The sequence below is a fragment of the Egretta garzetta genome, unplaced genomic scaffold (genome assembly GCF_000687185.1).
Source record: "Egretta garzetta isolate BGI_Z169 unplaced genomic scaffold, ASM68718v1 scaffold16, whole genome shotgun sequence".
Taxonomy (NCBI): domain Eukaryota; kingdom Metazoa; phylum Chordata; class Aves; order Pelecaniformes; family Ardeidae; genus Egretta; species Egretta garzetta.
Window position 1 is genome coordinate 3,868,124 of NW_009260022.1, and position 26,648 is coordinate 3,894,771.

At 37.5% G+C, this 26,648-nt stretch overlaps 1 protein-coding gene across 1 annotated transcript; it reads left to right on the plus strand.

Annotated features, from left to right (window-relative positions):
• The first annotated feature begins 5,437 nt into the window (after nucleotides 1-5,437).
• Nucleotides 5,438-14,179, plus strand: LOC104128011 (cytochrome b reductase 1). The gene is made up of 3 exons (XM_035896244.1): nucleotides 5,438-6,701; nucleotides 9,937-10,091; nucleotides 10,298-14,179. The coding sequence occupies exons 1-3, from the start codon at nucleotides 6,543-6,545 to the stop codon at nucleotides 10,596-10,598; spliced, it is 615 nt and encodes a 204-aa protein (XP_035752137.1). The 5' UTR covers nucleotides 5,438-6,542; the 3' UTR covers nucleotides 10,599-14,179.
• Nucleotides 14,180-26,648: the final 12,469 nt, after the last annotated feature.

Sequence of the window (26,648 nt, forward strand, 5' to 3'; positions counted from 1 at the left end):
AGAGGGGCTCATCTAGCCTGTGAATAAATTTAAACTAGAGCTGAATATTGCAAAAGTAAGGGCACTGGACTGTACCTTAAAAATCCTGACATTTGGGAGTGTCGGTATGCTAATGGTATTAAAACTAACAAGGAAGTTTGACACAGATAACAGTTTCCAACATAAGTTTTTTATAAACTCATTGACAAGATTCTTTCTAGTTTCAGCATGTAAAGAACTAAGTGAAACATCTGTAACGTGTCCAAGAAGGGCACATAAATACTGCAGAGAACAGTGGAAATTCTCCCACAGCTTTACCACTGACTTTTGTGGGGGAGAGGACAGGGAAGATTTTGCTGTTCTTAAGTAATGAAGAACCTCTGGAGACTTACAGTGTAAATGTAAGCAGAGGTATTTGTTCTTTGTAATAGAAGACAAACTAGAATTTTGTCGAGGCAAACTTAGAATTTCACTTTTAATAACCTTATTTACATGTGCTTCACTGCTGAATGATATATTGCATTCATCCAGCCAGAAGACTTGTCCAGCACATACGGACATTCATTCCAGTGGAACATGTTTGCATCACACGTGTGCTTGCTCACTCACTCTTCGGCAGGAGCCCAGCCAGTCAGAGGTTGGAAGATGCAGAGGAGTGGGTGGCTGTCTGGTTCTGGCTATGAAGGGAATGCTGTGATTTGAACATGCACTGCAAGTTTCATTTTTTTCAGTGGGACTGGGGTGTGTTCTCAGCTTTGTGGCTTCAAGTTACAAATTACTATTGAGCAATAAACAGTATTTTGAAGTTGTTTTACATAATATCACTCATTAGGTCATGGGAAGTGTAATGTCAGGCTATAAATAAGCAACGAGAAACACCTGTTGACTTCACGAAGCTCTCTACTACTTACTGTGACCAAACTACTGTATTTAATATAAGCATAGACTTTTTGAAGAAAATAGGGGTAGGTTTCCTGCAGCTTTTTCCTACGCATTTTCTTTTTTTTTTTTCCTCTGAAACTCAGTTTGTCCTCCCTGTGTCACAGAATAAGGGTGTTGCCTCAAGCCTTGTGTAGGTAAGGATATATGTAAAGTAAATGGAACTCAAACAAACAGACAAAAAGGAATATATACAAGGAATTCATTGATGTCATGGTTTAACCCCAGCCGGCAACTATGCACCACACAGCCGAAACTAGGCCAATTGATAATAGAGCATTATCTGGGGAGGAAATCCTATTGTATAACAAGAAAAGCAATGTTGGAGACTGAAGGAGTATTGTAGTAAATCAGATGAAATATCAACAGGTAAGATACCACTGTGAATGTCATTCATATTTTGCTGACAGAAGTCTGCCATCGAATTGAAAGTAATTTGGATGAGTCTGGGGAATAGGATGCCTCTTTGCACACACACAGAAAAAGAAGTCTTTAGTTAAGAGTAGAAAGGAATAGCTAATAAATATCTTGGTTAAATTTGGGTGGAGGATTTGAAATGATAACCGAATCAACTGTTTCTTGCCTTAAAGTCTATACAAAGGATAGAAATGTTGTATTGGTGGTCTGCAGGAGGTAGAAGGGATGATTGTAATAATGTGCATATTGGGAAGTAGATGTGCCCTGATAAGTGTTGTATATATCTTGTCAATCAAATGAAGAAGCTGTAGGCATGTTAATATTAATACTTACTATTTGCGGATCAGCACCTATAGGTAAATGATACCTGACAAAGCACTGTCAGTGCACAGTAATTGTCCAGATGATTCTCTCGACTTAAAGTGGGAAAAACACAGGCAATAAAAGTCTGTGTGCATATTTTTTAAAAGAATAAGATAGGAAAAAAACATGAAGAAAAAGTTTTAAGAACGGCTTAAAGGAATAGTAGTGTGATGGAATGGGATAAATAAGTAAATTAGGAATTGTGTCTTATTTTACATGTGGAAATGTTGAACAATTACTGTAGACACAGGGTATGCTCCAAAGGAGTATTTGCATGCTAGTTTGTGTTTGGCCTGCAAATTATGTTTGATTCTCCCCCAAAGGACTAATTAAGAAACCCATCAAAATATACTGTGGAATAAATGATTTTTGAGGATTTCCCATTACTCACCTAATAAAAGTATTTTTTTTCTACAGAGATGTTACAATCTCTGTTGCAGACTGAGGAGCAGCATGGTGGGCTCTGGGTTTGTGGAAGACCAAATAAAGAGTGAATCAGAACAAGGAGGGTAGGGTAGTCTTTGCCTCCCATCCTCAGATCAGTTTTCTATTGCTTATGAGTCACATGTAAACTCTTTAAAATAAAAGTTGTAGGTTGACACTGTAAGCCTTGGAAGATGTTTGCACAATTAATATTCCTCATCATATAGGATTTATAAATATCCTATAACTTGGATTTTAAATAGACTTAAAACATGAGGATGTAGCCTAAGGTCAGCAGTACATTAATAAAGGAATACAATAGGAACGTTACTTAAGAGTTTTTACAGAGAAAAAAGGAGGAAAAATCCTGGTCTGCCACATTAACATGTGGAGTTACAGAGTCAATTAAATTTCATCTGTATAGATGAATTACCTAGGTGGGTGAGACAGTCCAACAGCTCACTGTGGCTGAAATATTACTACTTTTTCCCTCCACTTTTCCCTTTCAGCTTTCTCCTTGACTCAGACTTCATCTTCCTACTGTTTTTTTGTGTCAGCTCTGGCCTTTGTCAGACTCATAAACTGAATTAACTAGCAGAAAACTAACACCCACCCCAAGTACAGTTTTTGCCAGAATAGAAGGTTGAATAGTCTGCACAAAGAGTCTCAGGACTGCCATAGATGGGAGAAGGGAGATGGTGGACAATGTGCAAGAGCAAGGAGAAGGAGCACAAATCTATTTTAAAGTAAGCAGTCTTTCATCTTGAAATCACATCTAAAGATAATGCTTGCTCTGAGTTATCTGACAAACATGATGACCTCTGCCTCAAACATAAAAAAACATCTGTTCAAAGGAAAAATAGCTAATTTCCAGAGTTTCTACCATCCAATCAATGGGCTGCAGAATTCTCATGAATTGGAAGGGCAAATGACTGCTGAGCTGTAAGGGTCTCATCACAGGCAACTTGTGAAGAGGCAGCTCTCTTGATGAGCTTAGTTTGAGTCCCTTTGAGATCACAGATGGGCATTCTGAGTTAAAGGGGTTCCCAAAGAATCTGGTGGGCATTCAGAACTTGCCAAAGGTAAGCAACAGGATCAGCCAAGAAGAAGCAGGAGAGGAAATGGGAGGAGTGAAGAGGAATGTTCCTTTCTGGCAGCTGTGAGGTGCTGTGTGGTGCACCCCCAGTGCATTCACAGAACCACACTATGTGCCTTCTGAGGTGGAAGGCATCTCATGAGCAATCCATGACACCTCCCTACAGCACGTGCCAGTCAGAAATACTAGAGAGCTAACTCCAGAATTTTGCTTTGTATGTTTGGCAAAGAACAGGTGTCCCATGCCACATACAACATACTGCAAGATCGCTCTGTCCTATGTGATGCGCTTTAAAATCAGAGCTCAAAACAGGAGATCTGAGTGAGTAAGTGGTGTCTAAGGATGCCTAGACTGTCCAATCTCTTTAACAGTAGTAGAGACATTGTACCTAGAGGAAGTTCTTCACGGGACTGCTTTAGCATGTCACCGCTAAAAATGCTGTAACTGTGTATGTGCTTTTAACCCAGGCTATTTTAATTTTGAGATGAAATTGCACATCACATATGAGTCAGTTTTTAAGAGCTTGCAGCACTGAAAGCAGTCTTCCTCCTCCTCTCGCCTTTGTTCCCCAGATTGCCTTGCTTCCTCCTGCTGGTCAGAAAAGCACTAGTTGTGACAAAGGCCGGGGGAAGCACACAGAAGTGGAACAAAAGTGGTGATGGGGAAATGAAACCTTGTCTTTTCACAGTGATAAACGGTCCGATCTGCTCACGTTACAATGTATAATTTCACACATAGCCCTCACAGAAAGAGGCGTATGTCCTGGGCTGTGTCAAGTAACATGCTAATACATGGTACTGTTAAGAAGTGTCCAAGCCATTAGTCTGTATTCCTTGCTTTTCTATCATACTGTTTATGGGAAACAGCCCAGAAAATTCATGGCCCAGATAGAGACCTGAGACTATGTGGATGCGTGACTACGGAGTTTGATAGTGATTTTGCAAGTTATATCAACAAGATGACAGCATCTTGTGCACCAAAGAAAAATGTTATACAAAAATTTTAGCCTGGACTTGACCCTCTGAGATCAAAGACTGAAAACTGAGACCAGGACCTATGCACATCAAGTTTATTTCAAAACATGTGGAGTCAAGTACTCTGCTGCACTTGGAATAAATTATTGACAATACTGTGGGCCATATTGTAATATGGAGCAAGGAGGATTTACTAGGAATATTGTCATGGGACATTGAGGCTTGTTTGGGGCCTCTTGGCATACCTGCTTTACAAAACTAGAAATCATAATCATTAGTACTAAGTTAATTAATAATAGTCTGGTGCAGGCAATTATTTCAAAATTAACAAGATATAAGACTATTGTGTAACTTTTGGAGAACTGTTGGAGGTGATCGTAAGTTTGGTGTGCTGAGTCATACCTATATCATATAGACTGATTACTGTCAAACTGTCTTAAAAACAAGGCCTCTATCTTCCTGATTTTGTAGGATTTACTATTGTTACTTTTGAAAAGTAGAAAGCTGTGAGCTACCTAAGTGCTGTCTATATTTAAATATTCTAAGGGACACTTTCATTCCAGTACTATATTTTCACACAGTATGTAAAAGCATATGTTGATTTTAAATTTGATTGTACTCTGGAAATTTCAGTTGTGAACAGTGTTTTCTCTGTGAATTATTTAGTGTAGTACTGTACTTCCTGGCATGCATCCAAGTAAACAAAAATATGTAAACAGAATTTTGAAATTAATTAATTAGCTATTATTCATCATCACAATATACAGAATGAATATCCTATTTATTTTCCATAACCTGTGCTTTTTGCATAAAAAAGCAAGGGAATGGAGAAGTAAAGAGTAAAGTACATGAGAATTACTTAAGTAAATTTGTAATCTTTGCATTTATCAGACAATACTTTTTTTTACTGGTGCACATCTATTTCTTAATGTTTGGAACAGGAACTTTTTAAAAAATATGCCTATATTCTCATTCTTTTGTTTTAGTATAGCTAATTGTATATAAAGATTTGAATGTACTTTCATAAGCAGAAACCTTAAATGAGGATGTGACGAATCAGATAAATGGAGCTCAGTCTTTTTACTTGGGCAAGACATTTACTTGGGCAAGACATTGGAATAATCTCCCCAGGGAAGTGGGTGACCCTGCCACATTGGACACTTTTAAGACTCAGCTGGACAGGGTGCTGGGCCATCTTGTCTAAACTGTGCTCTTACCTAGAAAGATTGGACTAGATGATCCTTGAGGTCCCTTCCAACCCAGGATTCTATGATTCTATGATTATGGATGTGGGCATTAGTATTTATTGTTCAAGTGATCAGGTGTCCGCATAAATACGTGTCCCCTGTTATCTGAACATAATTATGTGCTGTCACACATCCAGAATTACTACCTAGTTTGTAATCAGATATACCTGGGGCTCCAGTGATCTAATCTGGTCTCTGTGTGTCCCTTGTGTAAAGCACCTGGGTCATACAACAGGCAGCGTACAGTTGTGGCAGGGGAAGAGCAGTGGGGACCTTGAGGAAAGAGCTTGGCAGGAAGCAGCTCCAGTTAAGTTATTCATATGGACCATCTGGAGTTAGATCACTAGACGTTGTTGTTTTGTTCAGACTGGACAAAACACTGTCTGCTTGAGTTATTAATGCAAATAGAGGCAAAACCCTCTTTCATTCATCTAAGTGTCAGAAGAGTTGTAGTTGCCAAATCCTTTTGTCTCTTAAGAGTCAGATTATGATTCCCTTAATGCTGAGTAGGATTTTCCCATTTAAAGTAGTTCTATTCATATCAATGCAATAGATAGTCATATAAATATCTACACAATTAGAGAATGATATTATCCAAAGTTGGCAAAGAGAACGAGTATTAAAAAATAATCTTACACACTTTCTCAATAGGTGGTCTTCTGGGTATAAGAAATGAGCCCTATTCCTCCAATCTGACTAGTAGCAGAAAAATCAAAATCCTGTGCAGAATCCCTGTTAGGTCAATTTAAGGAATGAGGAAAAGATGACACCAAGTTGTTTCTGTTCTTTTTTTTGAAATACACTTGTTTTTGTTTTTTTTTTTTTTTTAAATTAGCAATAATCTCCCTAAAAGCTATATTTAAGCATCAGTTGTATATCTGGAATATGCTGTGCTATGTGTAGGAGAAAAAGCCTTTTAACAGACTTTTTTAGAGGAGTAAAGGTTGGGTTTTCCTGTAATTTACAATGGAGCAATGTGAATGATGCATGTTTATTACAATCTGAGAGACGTTGTCCTATAAGGCATAAAATCTTGTTTCTGTTCTTTCTTCAGCTATTATTGTATACAGGTTGCCCTGGACCTGGAAGTGCAGCAAACTCCTAATGAAGTTCATACATGCTGGATTAAATACCATAGCAATGATTCTTGCAATTGTTTCTATGGTAGCCGTGTTTGAATACCACAATGCCAGCAACATTCCTAACATGTACAGTTTGCACAGCTGGATTGGGCTGACTGCTGTTATATTTTATTCTCTCCAGGTCAGAATCTAACTGTATTTATAAACAGGTTGTAAATTTGAATAATGTCTTGAGTAATTCACGCACAATAGGCCCTCACCAATACACTCTAACTACTGGGATACCCATTTTACATTCTGTGATTCGGCAAATTAGCACGTAAATGTGCAAATACTGGATCCTTGACTTCAAAGAAAAATATATTTTAAAGCATATTTTGTTTATTTGCTGGGATAATGGCAGTTTACTTACTATTCAGTTTTACAGTAATGTGTTTCTAAGCTCTATAAACTTCTGAAGTTAAAGCAGAAAATTTGGTTTGTTGGCAGCATATTTAAACACAGAGCTTTTATTAAGGAAGTCTCAAATGAAGTAATTGTTTTTCTTTTTTTCCAGCTATCATAACTTTAAGTATTCTTGGCCTCAAGGCTTTTGTTTATCAGCAGAACAAGTGCAGCAGGGAGCAGTGCAGATCTAAAGGATCTGACATCTGAATGAGCTACTACTGGCTAACTAGTTTTCCTGAATCAGCAAAACTTTGATAAATGTTCATGTGCATGGTTTTAACTGCTCCTATTGGCAGAGAATTAGTTATCGTAATCTAAAATGAGCTAACTTAGTAAGTTTTGCATTTGGCATAGAAGAGTAGGCATGCCCTGACACTTAGTGTTCACATACAGATGTGATGTTTCTGCATATACATTCTGAATTCCCTATATTGTGTTACTACACTATGGAAATTTATTTTGTTCCTTCAAATTGTGATTATTAATTTTTATGCCAAAACACTAAAAAGGAAAAAATAAGACTTATTTATCTGGTGATCAAGCACAGAAAATCCCCAGCTGAGGGATTTGGGTTCTGGACTTTTATCCTTCACTGCTCAGGCTAGGAGGTACAGGAAATAGCATTGAAATAGTGTTTTTAACACTTAGAAAAAAGAAAGCATATTGCAGCATTGTTGAGTATATTCTTTATAGCTGAACATCAGCTAATGAATAAGAAGGAACAGTGTTAAGATTTTTCCTTGTCTTAATAATGCAGTTATTTCTGGGAAATCTGTGCTGCCACTATATTGAGTATCAGCATTTTTTCTATGGGTTAAGATAAAGAATTGTGAGTAAGATCTTAATTCTACTTTTCATTTTGCTACTATAAACCTGATCAATGGCACTTAATGCTTTGCCTGTCTCATCAAAAGAACTGTGGTGTTACTTCCTCCAAACTGGGATATGTTTCCAGTCAGAGACTAATGTTTGTTAAGTGATGGAGCACTAGTGTTAAAAAATAGTCATAAAGTAGTATCCCTGTTAATAAGGAAGACACTTGGCATTTGCCAGAAATAGTATGTCAATCTCAGAACCAAAAAATTATTGAGGGGGGATGCCCACATAATACTATACCTACAGGAACAATAGTGTAAATATATTGTATTTAAGCCAAATGTATGTTAATACAGTATAGCACAAGGACATAAATTTAATAGGGCAAAAATGTAAAATGGAGACTGTCTCTTGGAAAGTAATGTCTCTGGAAAGAAGTACTCAAAGACGACATGAAACTCAGAATGAGTTTTCACGATGCTGTTGACAACAGGAAAAGTAAATTATCTAATAAGATATTATCTTAACCTCCATATATGGCATTGGCAAAATTAACATAAAATACTATGGAATAAACTTTTTTAAAATGTTAAACAAAAAAAAAAAAGCAAAGAAAATCTGGAAAAGTAATTTGAGAGCTGGAAAAACTGTCTTCCAGTGAAAGACTTAAAAAGCTCCCACTGTTAGCAGATCTAAAGAAGATTAAGAGATGACTTGATTATGGTGTACTAAAAAGCTTCTCAGGGAGAAAATACCAGGCTTTTTAATCCAGCATGGAAAGACAAAACAAGGACTAAGACTGGAAGTTAAAGCAAGATGAAATACAAATTCATGCATTATTTCTAATTTAGCAGCAGGAGTGAGTAACAGTAGAACAAAATAAAGAAGGGAGGCAACCTCAATATGACTGAGGAGGTCTGTGACTGAAACCATGTGACATGATGGGTTATCTTCCACCACAAAATTAGCACTAATGGGTGGACTCATTGTCATGGTTTAAACCCAACCAGCAACTAAGCACCACACAGCCACTCGGGTGGGATGGAGGAGAGACTCATAAGACTGAAAGTGAGACAACTCATGGGTTGGGCTAAAGACAGTTTAATAGGGAAAGCAAGAGCCATGCATGCAAGCAAAGCAAAACAAGGAATTCATTCACTACTTCCCATGCGCAGGCAGGTGTGCAGCCATCTCCAGGAAAGCAGGGCTCCATCACGCGTAACGGTTACTTGGGAAGACAAATGCCACCATCCTGAATGTGCCCCCCTTCCTCTCTCTTCCCCCAGCTTTATATGCTGAGCATGACATCACACGGTGTGGGATATCCCTTTGGTCAGTTGGGGTCAGGTGTCCCAGCTGTGCCCCCTCCCCACTTCTTTTGCACCCCCAGCCTGTTCACTGATGGGGTGGGATGAGAAGCAGAAAAGGCCCTGATGCTGTGTAAGCACTGCCCAGCAGTAAGGAAAACATCCCTGTGTTATCAACACTGTTTCCAGCACAAATCCAGAACATAGCCCCATGCTAGCTACTATGAAGAAAATTAACTATACCCCAGCCAAAACTAGCACACTCATGTCCCCTGCATAATTTCATACCCCCCCCCACATCCTCACTCTGTATGTGCCAACTGATTGATGTATTGAGATATAGACCATTGCCCTTCTAAAGACATGTACTTTAATTTAACCAAAACTCTAACAAGGTAAAATTATTTAGCCCACTCAAGTCAGAAGGTTAGACTGCCTTCTGATCTTCATTTCTGTGTAAATCTGTAACAGAAGCAGAGAACGGGACTTGAAGAGACTGCAAAAATGTAGTTATTCACATCTTCAATATATTACTGAATTAGTGACGCTGAAAACTTGAGCTTCCAGTACTTAGTTTGGTTGCAGTTTTAGCATTACCAATAAATTTGGACACTGATATTAGGTGGGATTATTTATAAAATATTTCATGTCTGCTTCCCAGGTGCTAATCCAGAATTACTGCTTTGGTTTTGAAGAGAACCACATTCAGAAATAAAAATGTCAATTCTTTTCAAATTTATACTTGAAGATATCTCAAAATGGAATTTTTATCATGATTTTTATTCTGCTTGAGAAGTGCAGCTTGTTTCTCATACTGCTTTAACTATGAATCTCTTTTGTGTTTAGCTTTTCTTGGGTTTCGCTGTCTTTCTACTCCCTTTTGCTCCAGTTCCTCTCCGAGCAGCTCTCATGCCAATACATGTTTATTCGGGTCTTACCATCTTTGCAACAGTGATTGCAACAGCTCTCATGGGAATCACAGAAAAGCTTATATTTTCATTGTAAGTATTTTTTTCCACTTTTTTATTAAGGTTATTAATTTCAAACTGTACTTCTGTTTGTACTTCTGTTTGCACAGAATAATAACAATCTAGTATTGGGACACTTTTTGTTTTGTTTTAAAAACACCTCCTACCTAGAATGACACTGCTGGTTTTAGATCAGGATTGTCTTTAAAACAACTGACCTTTTTTTTTTTCCCCAAAAGGAAAAATGGTGCATATAGTGCATCCCCGCCAGAGGCAACTTTTGTCAACTGTCTTGGTCTTTTGCTTGTCATATTTGGTGGACTTATTTTGTGGATGGCAAGCAGGCCCCATTGGAAGCGCCCCCCAGAAGAGAATGCTAAAGCTCTGCGGCCCACTGGAGGGAATCCTGAAGGCACAGAGGCAGAATCCACAATGACAGATGGTAGTAATGCAGATAAATCTGACCTGAGGATCAGTAGTGAAGCAGCCAGAAAACAAAACCTCAAACTTGATGAAGCAGGCCAACGATCAACTATGTAAAGAAAATACACAGAATACTGCCAACCTCCCCTGGCTCCTTCCAATTCAGTTATACTGATATATTAATAGGTTGGGGTCATATTTTCAGTATGGCTTGCTCAAAGATACTCAAGTTTTCTGCATATGAATTTAAATTCCAGTAAGTCCCAAACATGTTATATTGATACATGCTCAGTCCTCATTTAAAAAATGAGAGTGTGAATGACATCACATAGTAGGAAAATCACGTAATTGGAAAATGTTCTCCATATCACTTCTTAATTTAATGCTTATATCTCTTACAGTAATGAAAAATTAACAAGATTCAGACTAAATTTTGCTCTGAGTGATTTTGCAGGTTATGAATCAGAGCCATGAAGTATACCACAGCAGAATTTAGTTGGTCACACAATTTTTCTGGTAGTGTTTGCTTTTTTATAGTCCTGATTAACCCCCTCACTAGCTGCTAAGATCTATGGGATTTGAGGTCATTCAGCACTTTGCAGAGTTGCACCATAAAAATGTTTAGTCTAAAATTTTGACTTCAAAAAAAGAAATGAAAGTTTGCCTGAGATCTTTATTAAATGTTATGTTTCCTTTGCAAACTTTTTTTTTTTTTTTTTTTAATCAGAATGTATCTGTTGACTTTTTAACCAACTCTACCAAATATATTGTATGCAGACAACATTTGGCTTTGGATTATGTGTGATCATTACTGAAATCTAAGGAAATTGTAAGACATCTAAATGCAGAATTTATTTGGCTTATTTGGAAGGCTATAGATACACACTTAGAAAAATAAATGTAATTTAAACCAAGTCTTCTCTTTATCCCAGAAGGCTGTATTTTACTATCATTATTTGATTGCACAGTTCTATTGATTTATGGCACTAAACTAGGAATTAGGCAGTTAGAAACCAGAGAAGACTGCTAGCAGTCTCACAGAAGAAAGGAGCTTGAAGTGAGAAATGTTTCCTCCAAGAAACATCTGAGCTTTAATGATTTGGTTAAAACACTACCTGTTAATTGAAAGCCAGTCTTGGTATCTCCACACTGGTGTCAGAATCATTATCATCACAGGCATGAAGACATACTTTAGTCTATGAGCAAACTATATAAACTCTATGACTTTTTAAGTTGAAATTAAAGTGTTAATGCAGTTTGAGTCTCTACTGGCACTTTACTTTTATAGCTTTTTCTAGTAATCGGAGTATTAATGTATTATTCTCATTCCTTATTTTCACAGATATAAACAATACTTACATTTTTTACTCCTACAGAAGAATAATTATAGTAGATTATTTTGATTGCACATGTCCAAGATGATGAGCCTTTCTAGTATAATCTCTTGTAAAAGCTCAGAGCCCAGTACAAGTCTGAATTTACCACTGTTTGTATTGCAACATAGACAGTTTCAGACAGCATATAATTTCCTATTTTTAAAGACTACATACATTTTTATCTACTTCAGCTTCTTAAAATGTTTAAAGACATTAAACTTTAGCAAATATGCAATTTTTGTAGTTCAGTGTTGCATTAGTACAAATAATTTTGGTCATGAGTTATTTTGGGTCTTCTGTGACAAGCACCTGTTATTTGATTTGTAATAATATTTAATTATTTGGTGAATGCAATATAGAAAGATAGCATAGAAAATTATTTGAAAACTTTTCTGCTGTACCATTTGGTACTGAAGGACTACATCCGAGAGTTCTATATTTTCACTTACATATGTTTATGGATGACCGGGACCTGCCTAGCACTGCTTTTAAATGCCTTAGTGTAGAATTCAGGTATGACAGAAGGAATACTGTCCTACTATGTGATCGCTCCTCCAGTCCCACTATGTGCAATGGATTGGTCAGCTTTTTCCCTGTTTTTCAAGTTCCAGACAATTATCTTTCTTCTCTACAAATGTATATATTGAACATTACGTAGGAAGAGGGATTCGCAGTAGCTTCTGGAGAACACTAAAATGTGCTGTCTTCTGATCTCATTATGTTCTGCTCAACAAGCCTGCTTTTTTGGTGAAATCAGTAAGCATCTTATAGCTGGTAGATACATGTTTAGTCTTTGTCTTTGATGCTCTGTTAACACTTCTGAAGTATAACAGGTGAAGTGAATAAATGAACTCAACTCTAGTAATTTACTATGCTAGCTTCTGCACTACTGCACTCACACAGGCAATAGCATTTTAAGCTGATATGCATTGGCCTGTTCCTGTGTCTCATCCACCTGTGAAAATGAGCTCATTCAATCCTTGCATAGTACTAAGTCATCTAATAAAAGCGTGTGCTTGTGTGGAAGGTAGTCACTTGTCTAAGGATTGTTCTGGAAGAAACTCTTAACTGTACAGTATATTGGGAAAAAAATCACAAAATCTGTGATTTCTTTTGTTGCAACACTGACTTGGAGGTATTGAAATCAACAGCTTTTAGGTGAATGGTTCTATATGCTGTTAAAGTTAAGCTATAGTAACCAGTATGCCTTCTGTTTTCCATTTTATTCCATGTACTTTTCAAGAGTAATGATACTTGAAAAAGAATGGTGGCATTTCTTTACTCCTCTATTCTGATGATACAAAACTAATTGAAAATGAAGGATTAGCAACCTTTTGAGGGCAGTCTGCCAGACTATATTTTTGGTTTTCAACTTCGAGGTTAAACGTGATAGTAGAAACTCAGTGCAAGCTGGAAGATTCCATTCTGGGAAATTACCATAATCAGCAATATCTCATCTGTATGGACTGTGGGCTTCTGGATGCTTTGGTCTTTGGAAGGTCCCCATGAGATGCAGTACCTGTGACCTCCTAAACCTTGCTCAACCTTGGTGTGTGCAATTTAAAACAGACTCAACGTGTTATAGACTTTTTGGCTTCTGTTCTAAACTGATTAAAAAGGTCTTTAAGTATCCTTGCAACATAGGAGGTTAGTTCAAGTGTTGAATAAAAATACATAGGATTTTGAAGAGTAATTTTCTTGGGGAAAAAAACATGTTCCTAAAGCTGCTTCTTAAAGTGGCCTTTTATTAACTTTCCTTCCATGCAACTTTTCTTACCTGTATTTATGTGTAATAGTAGCAACAAGGGAAATAAAAGGGTATATTTTCAAAGATATAAATGGAAGGTAGAATGCTAGCTTATTTATCAGGATTTTTCTGCTTATTTGGAAATCTTCTACATTGTTGTTTTCACAGGGACATGATTGTAGAGCTTACATTCCAAATTTGGATTCCTAAAAAAAAGATAGGAAGTTACAAAACCTAACAGTAAAGGTGCTATTTTTAAAAGATGCCTGGAAAAAAAAAAGATTTTTTTAATGTATTTACATGCTGTCATGCAGTATTGCACACAGAAGCAGAACAGTGTTTTTTCCAACATTAATGAAACTGAGAAATGCAAATTAGATTTTAAAATCCAATGTACAGTAATTACATGTACACTTCTTACTACATGTAACCAGGAAGATTGCATATGATATTGTAAATATGGATTACTTGTTTACATGAATATTTTATTGAGAGACTAAAAGATACTGCCAAATATTTTCTATTTCAGAAGACTCTTTTGCTTCTATTTCAGAAAATTCCTTCCTCTGTTTCTAACTGTTCACAAGAATTTAAAGAATTATTTTATTGTTTTGTTACTCATAGTACTTTGTAGATGAAAGCAAATGTTTAATTACAATGTCTATTTTCCTTATTCTTTTTTGTATGTTAATAAAAATTATTTTTCAAGCTTATGATACCACCGAATACAGATTTGTGTTATGGTACTAAAGCACAACTTTCTAAATTTGTCAAAAGATCAAATTATTCTTATGATTACTTGTTGAAAACAAGAGGATAGTTGTACAAAATTTCTTAAATATTTCTTAATTCCAAGTATTCCTGATGATCTTCCTGATGAAATTTATGTACCCTGTAGTGTTAGAAGGATAATCAGTATATAATGGAAAGTGAAGGAATTCACTGTATAAAGAAAGAATTTGTATTTCACCTTCTGATCATAACAGAAATACCACATAGCAGTGGGAAAAAAAGCCCCAGCTATTCTCAGTCATGAGATTCCCATAGCAAATAAGGAAAGATCATAAATTCTGATGTATGACTGGTCCCTGGTAACGGATCATAGGACGAGGGGAAATGGTCTGAAGTTGCGCCAGGGCAGGTTTAGGTTAGACATTAGGAAAAATTTCTTCACAGAAAGGGTTGTCAGGCTCTGGAATGGGCTGCCCAGGGAGGTGGTCGCGTCCCCATCCCTGCAGGTATTTAAAAGAAGGGTAGATGAGGTGCTTAGTGGTGGGATGGCAGTGTTAGGTTAACGGTTGGACTTGATGATAAAGGTCTTTTCCAACCTAAATGATTCTATGATTCAAATAATGTGTTGTAAGATCCAAATACCCTCAGATAGATAATAGCCAAACTGAGTGCAGAGCAAAAGTTTTGACCTCATGGAATCTTCTGACCCAGATTTAGCATCTGCACATCAAGTTACTCATCAATAGGTTATTGATCATAAAATGCTATAAATGGCAAAACCATCTATATGAACATATCTGTAACAAGTAAGAATTAAGGTATGTTCTTGAGCTTAGTAAAATTAGTTGGAAACTATTCTAAAAGTGTAAAGCATAAACTGATTATTCCTGAGTATCATACAGCTGTTGGCTAAAACTTTCCAACATCATCATCATCATGGAAGAGTAAAAAATACTGTTATAATCACCAGGATAGCAGAAAACTTGCTGTGTTCAAACCTGACAATTCCCTGTTGCTGATAACTTCTCTTGACTGTCTTCTGTAGGCTAGATTTTTTGGGGAAACTTCTGGTAAAATAGTCCGTATTTTTTCAATATGTTGATTATTACAAAATTCAATAAAAGCTCAATTGTATTCACACTTGAAAGAAGGGATTCAACATTTTGGCCGGAGGACTGCATTTGTGTGAAGTGGTTTTTGTAAGTAGTTGATGGAACCCTTGTAACTTATGTACAGATTTTTGCATTATGTTATGGTATGATCAACACTTTTGATCTCTGTAAGACTAGTGGGCAGTAATGAAGGGTAAATTACTATATGGGAAGAGACTGAAGTCCAGGTCAAAAAAATGGATGATAACCGTTCCAAGCAATGCAGCTAACAGAAGAGAGGAGATAAAGTTGAGAAAATCCAGTTACTACTATGCACACATCAGAGCTTTTGTTGTAACAAAAATGACAAGGCCACAGCTAACTCTAATAGAAGAAGTAGAAACAACGGGTATACATTTCCATGAGCTCACTTATGTTTGCCAAATATGGTGATCATAAACTACCAACCAACATATGTTAGTGTGGGGCTTGAGTTTACAGTTGAGTCCATGGCCATGTATACTGACTATCCATTGGCTCTCTAATTCCATCTTTTGCCTATCACCAAGTCAAGCAATAGCTATAAATAGAGCTATCAGAAAATGGATAAAAGTTGTAAAAACATTTACAATTTTAATTTAAATTTCTCCTAGCATTTCATTCCAATAAAAAAAATCCATCTAGCAGTACTCAAAACCTGCAGGATATTATTCAATAGTGTGGTTAATAAGCAGATTTTCAAATATTTTTGTAGCAGATGATCCCTCTCATATATGTATACAAGCAGTAATCCACCAGGTGGCAAGCACCTCCAAAACGGCCTTTGGCAGATGCTAGTCTATCATTGCTTTAGGTTATACAACATGATGAGCCACCTGCCTTAAAACAGATTTATCAGGTTAGTAGACATAAAACACACAAGTCATGTCAGAATTTGTATCTTTAGTTTGATATTCTTCTAAAGGGCCCACTTAAAATACAGTATTTCTTCATCTCTGAGTTGGAAATCTTTCTTTATTGTGCTCTACTTTAGACTTCTTAAACTCCTGTTTGCAACTTTTGTGCGAGTACAAGCTTGGTTAAAAGATACAACAAAGAGAACACAAGAGCACAAAAGCTTAGGGATGAACTCATATACGAGATATGAAAGTAGCAAGAATTAGGAAAAAACCAGGAACTTCCAGTACTTTTGCCATTTGATCTTGCAGTCTTACATAAAATTTGACCCTGAAAAAGTGAACATTAGTGCCAATTTCAAATAACCATAAAGTTCTCCCCTCTGCCACACAGTAACAGCTTCTGTTCTTAATTTACTCTATTTGTGGATACTGACTTTGTAAGCATGTTTTCTGATATATCCCACTGAATATACCAGTTTCGGTACTACTGAAAGCTATTTTGTACATGGTACGCTAGTGCTTCTTCTTGATCTGACTCGCTTAGCTGTCCTCTCAGTCTATACTGGAAGATATTTTGTCTCCTAAAGCTAACCATGGCAGTGATTTCATGGTGTTAGTAACAGTGGGAGTACTGATGTAGACAGGGCACTGTGGTTTTTCACAAAGCTTATTCACGTTTAGGTCAACAAAGTGGCAAAATTCAGTGTAATTCGGATTCTCCAGGACATTACTCTCATTATTGCTATGACTATTGGATCTGGTAGAAATACTATGTTAAAAGACCTCTAGTATATGTATTATCCTAGCAATTCAGCTTGAGTGGTTGTTCTTTTTGTTAAAAACATCAATTGCTGTTACAGTTAAAGGATAGCTCATAGATCACTGTGGCAATGGGAGCACTAACACTGTCTGAGTACCATTTCTGAGCAGATATAGAGAAGGGGATTAAAAATGCAAGAAAATTTACACAAGTGTTCACTGCTGTTATTACTGCATCTGTAATGAGGAATTTGAACAAAAGTTCAGTAAGACATAGCCCCTGAAATCATTTTAGTCTGCCCCAAAGACAAGACTTCCAATGGGTAATAGTTTATATAATGTTTCAATTGTCAGCGGCCTGAACACACTGATAGGGCTTTTTGGCCCAGACCAGCCTTAATTGGGACCCCCACACCCATCCTCATGAGTCCAAGGACTCTAACCTGGGTGCTTCAGTCCTTGTCTGTGCCCCACTGGACCTGACTTCTGGCCTGGTTTCTGCCTGACCCCTTCACCATGGACCTGCCCAGTGACAACAGAACTCTGACCCTCACTGGGCCTGGTTATGACCTGTGGATTGACTTTCCAGCATAGCTATTGACCTCCCTTAGCACCATGAACTTGCCTGATGATGTTGAACCTGGTTGCCATTTCCATGCCTGCCCTGCTCCCAGCCAGCCCTCAGTGCTCCCTGACAGCAACCTTCTTGTACATTCAGCCTGCACTCTGAACTGGACAGATCAATCTTCATGGAGTATTTGCTGTAGACTGGCAGTGACTTCTCCATTTATAACTACTTCTTCTCTTTATATGGTTTTATGGAAATACTTTGCTTAAAATGCCTTAAAGTTACATTTTAGTTATAATTCACAAATAAAGGGTGAGGTACATGGAGTGAACAAAGATGTCTGCTGGACAGTTACTCAATAAAAAATAAAGCACTTTTTTTTCCTGCGTTTACCGAGTGATATTAAATGATACCATTGCTTCACAAGTCTCCCTACCTAGTAAGAGTAGCAGCTGGAAATGTATGAATATGCTTCTTAAAGTCTGTAGCAATGTAAAATCAAAGATAAATCTTGTCCTCACTTTATTGCATACTGCAAGCAGAGGTTGGAAGGGCCTTGCAAAACAAAACTACAGCAGCTTACAAAATGCTGCAGTAGAAGACTTCCTAGCTCTTTTGTCTGTACTGACAAGTTACACATCTGGTGACTGAAAATAATGACCGCTGCCCAGCAAAGAAGGCACCGTTATACATGGATTTGGATCAGCTGTTCTCTGCTACCAGGCAGTGGGACCCTGACAACATCACTGCAAAAGCTTGGGAAGAATTTGCCTATCCACAAGACTCAACAAAAAGCTGTATTTGGCTCAAAGAATTTGCACACAGACCTAAGCACTGCTATCCCTAAGCACTGCTATCCTATCCTCAAATAAATGAAAGTTCACAGGCAATACAGGCAGGCAGCCATTCCCATACCAACAGGGGTTCAAATTCCCCACAGTAGTGTTACTCCACTTTGAAAAAAGGTATCTTTAAGTAAGAGGGGGTTCCAGAGTTTTTAGTGGACTTCAGAGACAGTAGAGTTCAATGTTATTTCCATCTCTGACTGTACCTGTGCTCTTTTTGTACCTGCTTTTTCTACATAGTCGAGTATTCGGCACGAAATTACATACAGTGCTCATTTTTATTTCTTCCCTCATAAGCCTACACCGGTCACCGGGGAGTTTTGCATACTCTGTCTGAGCCTCCTTGGAATTTTCAATTGTTACTCAGGTACTAATGCAGAAATGAATATAGGAACCTCTATCAGGAAATCTACACATGGTTTGAGCTGTTCACAGCAATGCCCAAGGTCTCCTTCCCAAGCTAAGAGGTGTGAAGAGTTCCTGTGAAGTGTTCAGACCTTTTTTTTTGTTTTACTAACATTAAACTTTCCAAGCCACTGAGTCAGGTGTGCTCCATTCACTAAATAACATTTCTTTCTTATTCCAAACTCCCTTCTCCAGTTCTCCTAAGGACATTTTATTCCTAACTCTGTATTCCCTGAATCTTTGGTCTAGCAAACAAAATCTTTAGACCTCTGAGTACGTTTTCTCTGTTTTATAACCCTGGTAATCATTCTCTCATTTTGGGGAGGGCAAGTCAGTTTAGGTGTGCTCCATTCACTAAATAACATTTCTTTCTTATTCCAAACTCCCTTCTCCAGTTCTCCTAAGGACATTTTATTCCTAACTCTGTATTCCCTGAATCTTTGGTCTAGCAAACAAAATCTTTAGACCTCTGAGTACGTTTTCTCTGTTTTATAACCCTGGTAATCATTCTCTCATTTTGGGGAGGGCAAGTCAGTTTAGTATGAGTAAGACAGTTCCTCCTAATGCCTTAAAGGACTAAATCACCCTGAACTAAGCTCTTGTGGAATGTAGTAACTGGATACAAAGGCATTTTGTACAAATATGTACAAACTCAGCTTATATTACAAACCAAACTTTCAGTTTTATTATGTTGTGAACATGTTTTATATGATAGTTATTTGTATTATACTTAGTCTTCCTTCTTTCAACATTTAAAATACCCCTAATCAAATTACAAGTAATATTTTTGAATATGTAGGACTGTAATAATAAAGAACACCTTGGGATTTTGATCTAACATATTGAATTTTCAATTAAAAATATTTTTGTGGCTTTAGAGTCAGTCTGTATGTAAAATACCTAAAAACCATCCCATCAGCCACATCCAGGAATTTTTGGTTATTTTAAATCTATAATTTGAGGTCTGACCCATTTTGAGATAAGACAGCTTGTGTAGCCTCTATGCAAAACACTAGGAAAAGCAGAAACTTCAAATTGCTCTCTTTATAGATTTGTTTATTCAGAAAGAAGCGTTGAAATAAAAGACTCTGAAAGGCTGGCAAGCTTGCTGAACAATGAGTCGTTATTCTTTGAAGGCACATTATCTTAAAAATTACAGGAAAACCTGAGTGTTTCTAATGAGTAGAACTCTTTATTTTTGAGAGAAAATAAATGGAAGAGTTTGAGGACATTTTTTGTTGGGTTTTTTTTTCCTGCTAGGGTGCCTGTTGCTCTCATGGAAGTTTCCTGATGATTTGACTTTTTATTCTGTTGTGAGACTGATGCCAAGATTTACATGATTGCTGTGGATAGGAACCGGATTTAGCATAAGGAAGATAACTGCTTTTCACCTAGGGAGAGACAGAAAAGGGAAAAACAGAGTGGGGCACATAGACAATATTATCTGAAGCTATTTTCTTGGTCAATTATTTTATTCAGCCTCTATTTTAGATTATGCTGCAACTAATAAAAGGCAGGAAAGCTACTGGTCTCAAGCCCAGAACACAGATAAGCAAAGAAACGATTTGTGTTTTAATGCAAATGTCCCACTATAATGGAAGCAATATACTGTTTTTATATAGAGCCGGCCATAGTGCATCTTGTAGCATATGTGTAATTAAGAAAAAATATCATTAGAATTTGCCAGGTGGAGATTTGCCTTATATGCAGGGTCCTTCAGCAGAGAGAAAAGGGTGATTGTAGAACTGTGCATCATTACAGTTATTTTAGCAACTAATTGTCTGTATAGTCTTTTGCACATTCTTTGATTTTGGATCTGAATGTTAACTTTGATTTTGCTCTGAACATTAAAACAGGGACTAAGATTTTTGCTTATAAAGCAGACTTGTGCAATATGAAATAATTTACAGCTAGTTGTCAGACTGTTGTCTTTTGTTAACCTGGAAAATGCAATGCTTTGAGATGCTGAGATATGTTTCCATCACAATGCAGGGAACTTCACAAGCAAAGCAAGACTTCACAATAAGCAGACAATATATACTGAGGGCAGAAGGCAGTTTGAGGGAGTTTAGCACTGAGAGTACATAGGTTTTCAAATGTAGTGATTAACTGATTATCTAACAAAATTTTAGTAATTTTTCTAATTAAATCATATACATGTAATAAATAAAATTAAATCCCATAACTAGTCAGTAATTAAACAAACCAGAAATCTACTTGGTCTAAAAATTTAAATCCAGTAATTGGAAGACAGTATCGTACTATTGAGGTAAATATTCTGGAGTTCCTGAACTAGATGTATATAACAGAAAAATGGGTAAGACTCCCATCATTCCCTTTTCCTTCAGTTAGTTGCATGGACAACAGTTTATCCTGACATTGAAATCCAATCATCTAACTAGAATGACTATGGGGAAAATCTTTTTAGTAGGGCCAGCTGCGTCAGGATAAGGGGTAATGGTTTTAAACTAAACCAGGGTAGGTTTAGACTAGATATAAGGAAGAAATTCTTTGCAATGAGGGTGGTGAAACACTGGAACAGGTTGCCCAGAGAGGTAGTGGAGGCCTCATCCCTGGAAACATTCAAGGCCAGGTTGGATGGGGCTCTGAGCAGCCTGATCTAGTTAGCGGTGTCCCTGCTCCTGCAGGGGGGTTGGACTAGATGACCTCTAGGGGTTCTTCCAACCCAAAACATTCTATGATTCTATGATTCTATGACTGATTTTATGGTTTTGCATCTTGTTGATTGCAAAGTTATGATTATGTCATGAAATTTAGTTATTAAGGATAACTGATCCTTTAAGTTGTGCCTGTTGCAGTACTGGTTTTGGTGCAAGAAAATAACATATTTGAGATACTCAGTTATCACCTGCAAAATTTTCAAAGGGCATTTCTTGAAAAAAGTGTCATTTTAGGGCCACTAATAATAATTGCGTGGTATTTTTGCATATGCTAAATACTACCTTTAGTATCAGTGTTTCTTGAATAGGAATTTTAGCAAAGCCTTGAATAGACAAGCTTCCTGGAGTTTAGAAGTTTATGTGAGCAATTGGTACTACCCAAAGTCTTAGTGAACGCTCCATTCGACAGAGACTCCCCTGAACACAGAATTATTTTGAAGAGAAACCTAATAACCTGATACATAGCTACAAAAGGTTATGGCAGACTCATTAGCATTGATCTATCTTCCAGAACGATTTATTTTCTTTTCAAAACATGGTGAACAGAGACTTGGTTTGGGGTTTTAGATTTCTCACACACACACCCTTTTAGAATGTAGTGATGCATGGAGCTTCTGTTTCATAACTTCTTATTTATTTTTTACTACCTCCTGCTGTGTCACATTTGACAATTTCTCTTTCATGGGGAGGAGAGCACTATGAGGAACAACAGGTGCCTTATTTCTCCCCTGTCTGTTTTCTATGGTTGGCTGATCAGATTTCTAATGATGAAATTCAGGCCAAGAGGTCTTCCCAGGAAGTTCAGAGAGTGTGAAGTCCAGCCTCTGTGAACTAGTCTGACCTCCTACAAATCACAGGTTGTAGGCCTTTAATCAATAATTCACATATCAGTTCAGAAACTGTGCCACAGATATCTAGAAAAAAAATGTCAATTAAAGAATTTAGATGATAGAATATTCCTCTAACCCTAGATATGGTTCCAAATTGTAATGAATCCATTTTTTTAAGTACCCAATTGACATTTTTAATTCATCTACCTTCAACTTTTGATCATTGGATTTTATGCTTTTATTTGGTAACTAAAGGATCCTCTACTATCAGCTATTTTCCTCCTATATAGATATTTAGAATTATGACCAAGACAACTCACTATCTTTTCTATGAAGTTAAATGGGGAGTCTGCGTGTCAAAAAGGTAGACTGTAAAGAATAAAATGTTCATTCTTCTGTCCAAAATTAAAGAACCCACCTCACAAAATTGACTACACAGAGGAGAATCACTTTACACCCTTACACAGGGCTATAACCAGGCTAAAACCTGTAATAGCTCAAGCTTGGGCTTGTCACTGCTGGCTTAAACTGTCACCATATTCATTATGTTCCAACAGAGTCCAGCAGGCTCAGGGCAGAGGCAGAGCAAGTTCACATTTATTCCTGCAAAATACGATACAAAACTATCCTACATATGACAAAGGTGGCTTTAGGACTTCTTTAAGATATATGTGCTCACATAAATTTTCACAATTCTAACTGAAAAATAAAGTCTTTTTTAGTTTTGTAAAGATTTGGAATAAAACTGACTTTTGTAACAGGATAACAGGTCACTTTCCAGCAGTTCTGTTGGCCATTTCATTCATTTGTATGGTTCAGTGCAGGACTGGGACAAAACTAGCAGCAGCTGACAGCACTTCTTTGCCTCAACTCTTTTCTACACTTGCAGCACAAGTCAGGGAGGTGACGTTATGAAGATGAAAGACAATTCATCAGATTCCTCAGAAATACAAAACATCACATCCTATTTTCACCCAACACAGAAACATGTACAATGAGATTTTTTAAAAGCAACCAACCAGCCATGATTACAGTTAGCAATATAACCAGGAGAGCCTTTCTGAAAGGAAAGGAAAAGGTGCCAATGAAAAGGAAACAGTATATTTGATTATATATACACCACATCAGTGGAAACCAGCTAGAAACATAGTGCTTTCCTATAAAATAAAAAAAAAATTTGTCAAAACTCTTAAATATATGTGCAAACTGAATTTCAAGGAGAAAAACAGAAGTCGTGCTGGCAGCTTCCCAGCTTTCCAGACTGCTGCTGCTTTAGTAACTGAGTCCTATTGAGCTATTTTTGCAAAATAATGAGCACATTGCTCCTATACTTAATAATATAATATAAATAAGGATATACTGCAAGGATATTTTCAATAATATTTCAAGATATTTCAAGCATGTTGTTTCATACCGGGTAAAAAATACCTGGAAAGTAAACATGAGTTTATAACAGTATATAATGCCTTCTTCCACTACCACTGTCATCTATATCAATCATCTATACAAGTGGAAATTTAGACATGTCAAATGATGCTATGTGAAGTAATTAGGTAAATGTCACTGGTTAACCAGATCATTCCACATTAGTTTCAGGGCACTCAGTTTTGCTTTGTGTGACCAACATACTTTATCTTTGGCAAGAGACTGTTTTGACATAGTTTCATTTGACAACGCATCAGCTGGCTCTTTTGCTAGACTCTGTCTCATTTTCCTCTTTCTCTGCCTGGTTGTAGTGGCCTACCAGCAGGTCTAGCTTCATCCACTGCCAGGTTCAACTGAGTACTCAGACCTGTATTGAGGAGCTAGTCCAGTTTCTGGTAGACACACAAAATGGGTAGCAGAGATAAACCACTGCAGTCTGTGGTTCCATATACATTTCCTGGCATATATTATTTGGGTATATGTTCTTCTGCATTTGGAACACACAGATTTCTGCATCATGAAACAAATACTCATGTGTCAGAGATGCTTGAAGTATGTTATTAATTTTTCATGCTCCTTGACTCAAAGGTAAAAGCATGGATATTCTCACAAAATGAGCTTTTCTGCTCATTGTGACTTAATGGATTTTTATTAAGCAGTTCTACAATGAAAAAGATTCACAGCTGTAATGAATACGCAATATGCAACCCAATCTGTGTATAGGCCAGTGATCTCTGGATGAATGACATAGAAGGACAATGAAGTGAAGAAAAGTAAACAGGTAAGCAACTTTTACAGTTGTTCTCCATTCCAGGGACTGCTACTCTCTTGAGATAAATACTGCTTTGGAGTGCCATGATTGCCTTCAATTCCAAACTGATGATCAATAATTGTAGGAAAGTCTTACAGTGTAAGTTAAATGTACTATAAGACATTAGAGGAAACATACAGAGAGCAAGGCAGGTACTGCTTTTTAGATTGAGATTTCCAAGTATTAAGATTCTTCTTCAAGTGGAGTTTTAATGAAACTCCACTTACAAAACCTCTGCCAACGTATTACAATAAACTCATCCTGTAATATAAAATTCAGGCACCAAAAAAGACAAAAAGGAAAGTTTTCTAGAACATGCTCTAGGATGATAATTTCTGACACTGACCAACCTACCAAATTCTAGGGTATCTATAAAACTGTAACTTGATGCAATTCAGTAAAATTTAGCTTTTTGTGTGTTGGGTTGGGCTGAGATGGAGTTAATTATCCTCACAGCAGCCCTCATAGTGCTGTGCTTTCTATTGGCAGCTAGAAAGCTGGCACAGCAGTGTTTTGGCTACTGCTGAGCAGAGCTCACACAGCATCAAGGCTGTCTCTCCAACATTCCCACCACCACCACCAGTGGGCTGGGAGGGGGTAAGATCTTGGGAGGGGACATAGCAAAGACACCTGACCCAAACTGACCAAAGGGATACTCCATACCATATGACATCAGCTCAGAAAGAAAAGCTCAGGGGAAGGAGGAGGAAAGGGGGGCATTAATTTTTTATGACGTTTTGTCTTCCGGAGCAACCGCTATACATACTGAAGCCCTGCTTCCTGGGAAGTGGCTGGACATTGCCTGCTAATGGGAAGCAGTGAATAAAATCTATGTTTTCCTTTTGCTACTGTGCACAGCTTTTGCTTTTATTAAACTGCCTTTATCTTGACCCATGAGTTTTTTCTTTTCCATCTCATTTTCTTCCTGCCTGTCCTGCTGAAGAGGGAAGTGATAGAGAAGCTTGGTAGCACCTGTCATCCATCCAAGGTCAACCCTCACCAGTGGGCTGGAAGGGGATAAGATCTTGGGAGGGGACGTAGCCAAGACACCTGACCCAAGACAACCAAATGGGTATTCCATACCATATGACATCAGCTCAACTATAAAAACTAAGGGGAAAAGGAAGAGGAGGGAGGGCATTCATCTTTTTATGATGTTTTGTCTTCTGCAGCAATGGCTATACATACTGAAGCCCTGCTTCCTGGGAAGTGGCTGGACATTGCCTGCTAATGGGAAGCAGTGAATAAAATCTATGTTTTCCTTTTGCTACTGTGCACAGCTTTTGCTTTTATTAAACTGCCTTTATCTTGACCCATGAGTTTTTTCTTTTCCATCTCATTTTCTTCCTGCCTGTCCTGCCCCTGAGCCTCCTTTTCTTCAGGCTAAACAACCCCTGTTCCCTCAGCTGTTCCTCATAAGATTGGTGCTCCAGACCCCTCACCAGCTTTGTTGCCCTTCTCTGGACACACTCCAGCACCTCAATGTCTTTCTTGTAGGGAGGGGCCCAAAACAGTATTCGAGGTGTGGCCTCACCAGTGCCAAGTACGGGGGCATGATCACTTCCCTAGTCCTGCTGGCCACACTATTCCTGATATAAGCCAGAATGCTATTGGCCTTCCTGGCCACCTGGGCACACTGCTGGCTCATATTCAGCTGGGTGTTGACCAACACCCCCAAGTCCTTTTCCACTGAGCAGCTTTCCAGACACTCATCCCCAAGCTTGTAGTGTTGCATAGGGTTGTTGTGACCCAAGTGCAGGATGACTTTACTTCCTCTGCATTTGAGGCTGTCTCATATCTCTAATACACAAGAAATTAAAGTCTGACCTGAGTTATACACTCCAAATATTAACTTAAAGAAATTGAGTTACTTTAGAGTTTATGGATGTAAGCTCCTTACCATGACTGTACTTCACAAGTAATCAACATATCAATACAAAATATGACAAAAGAAAAAGAACAAACATTAAGTGAAGTCATATATGCCAATAGTTCCTT

Bases quoted from the DNA above. Each gene is read 5' to 3' on its own strand.
- LOC104128011 (XM_035896244.1), top strand. From the start codon at position 6,543: ATGAAGTTCATACATGCTGGATTAAATACCATAGCAATGATTCTTGCA. The intron at 6,702-9,936 runs GTCAGAATCTAA...TTTTGTGTTTAG, and splicing joins TTATATTTTATTCTCTCCAG to CTTTTCTTGGGTTTCGCTGT. The intron at 10,092-10,297 runs GTAAGTATTTTT...TTTCCCCAAAAG, and splicing joins GAAAAGCTTATATTTTCATT to GAAAAATGGTGCATATAGTG.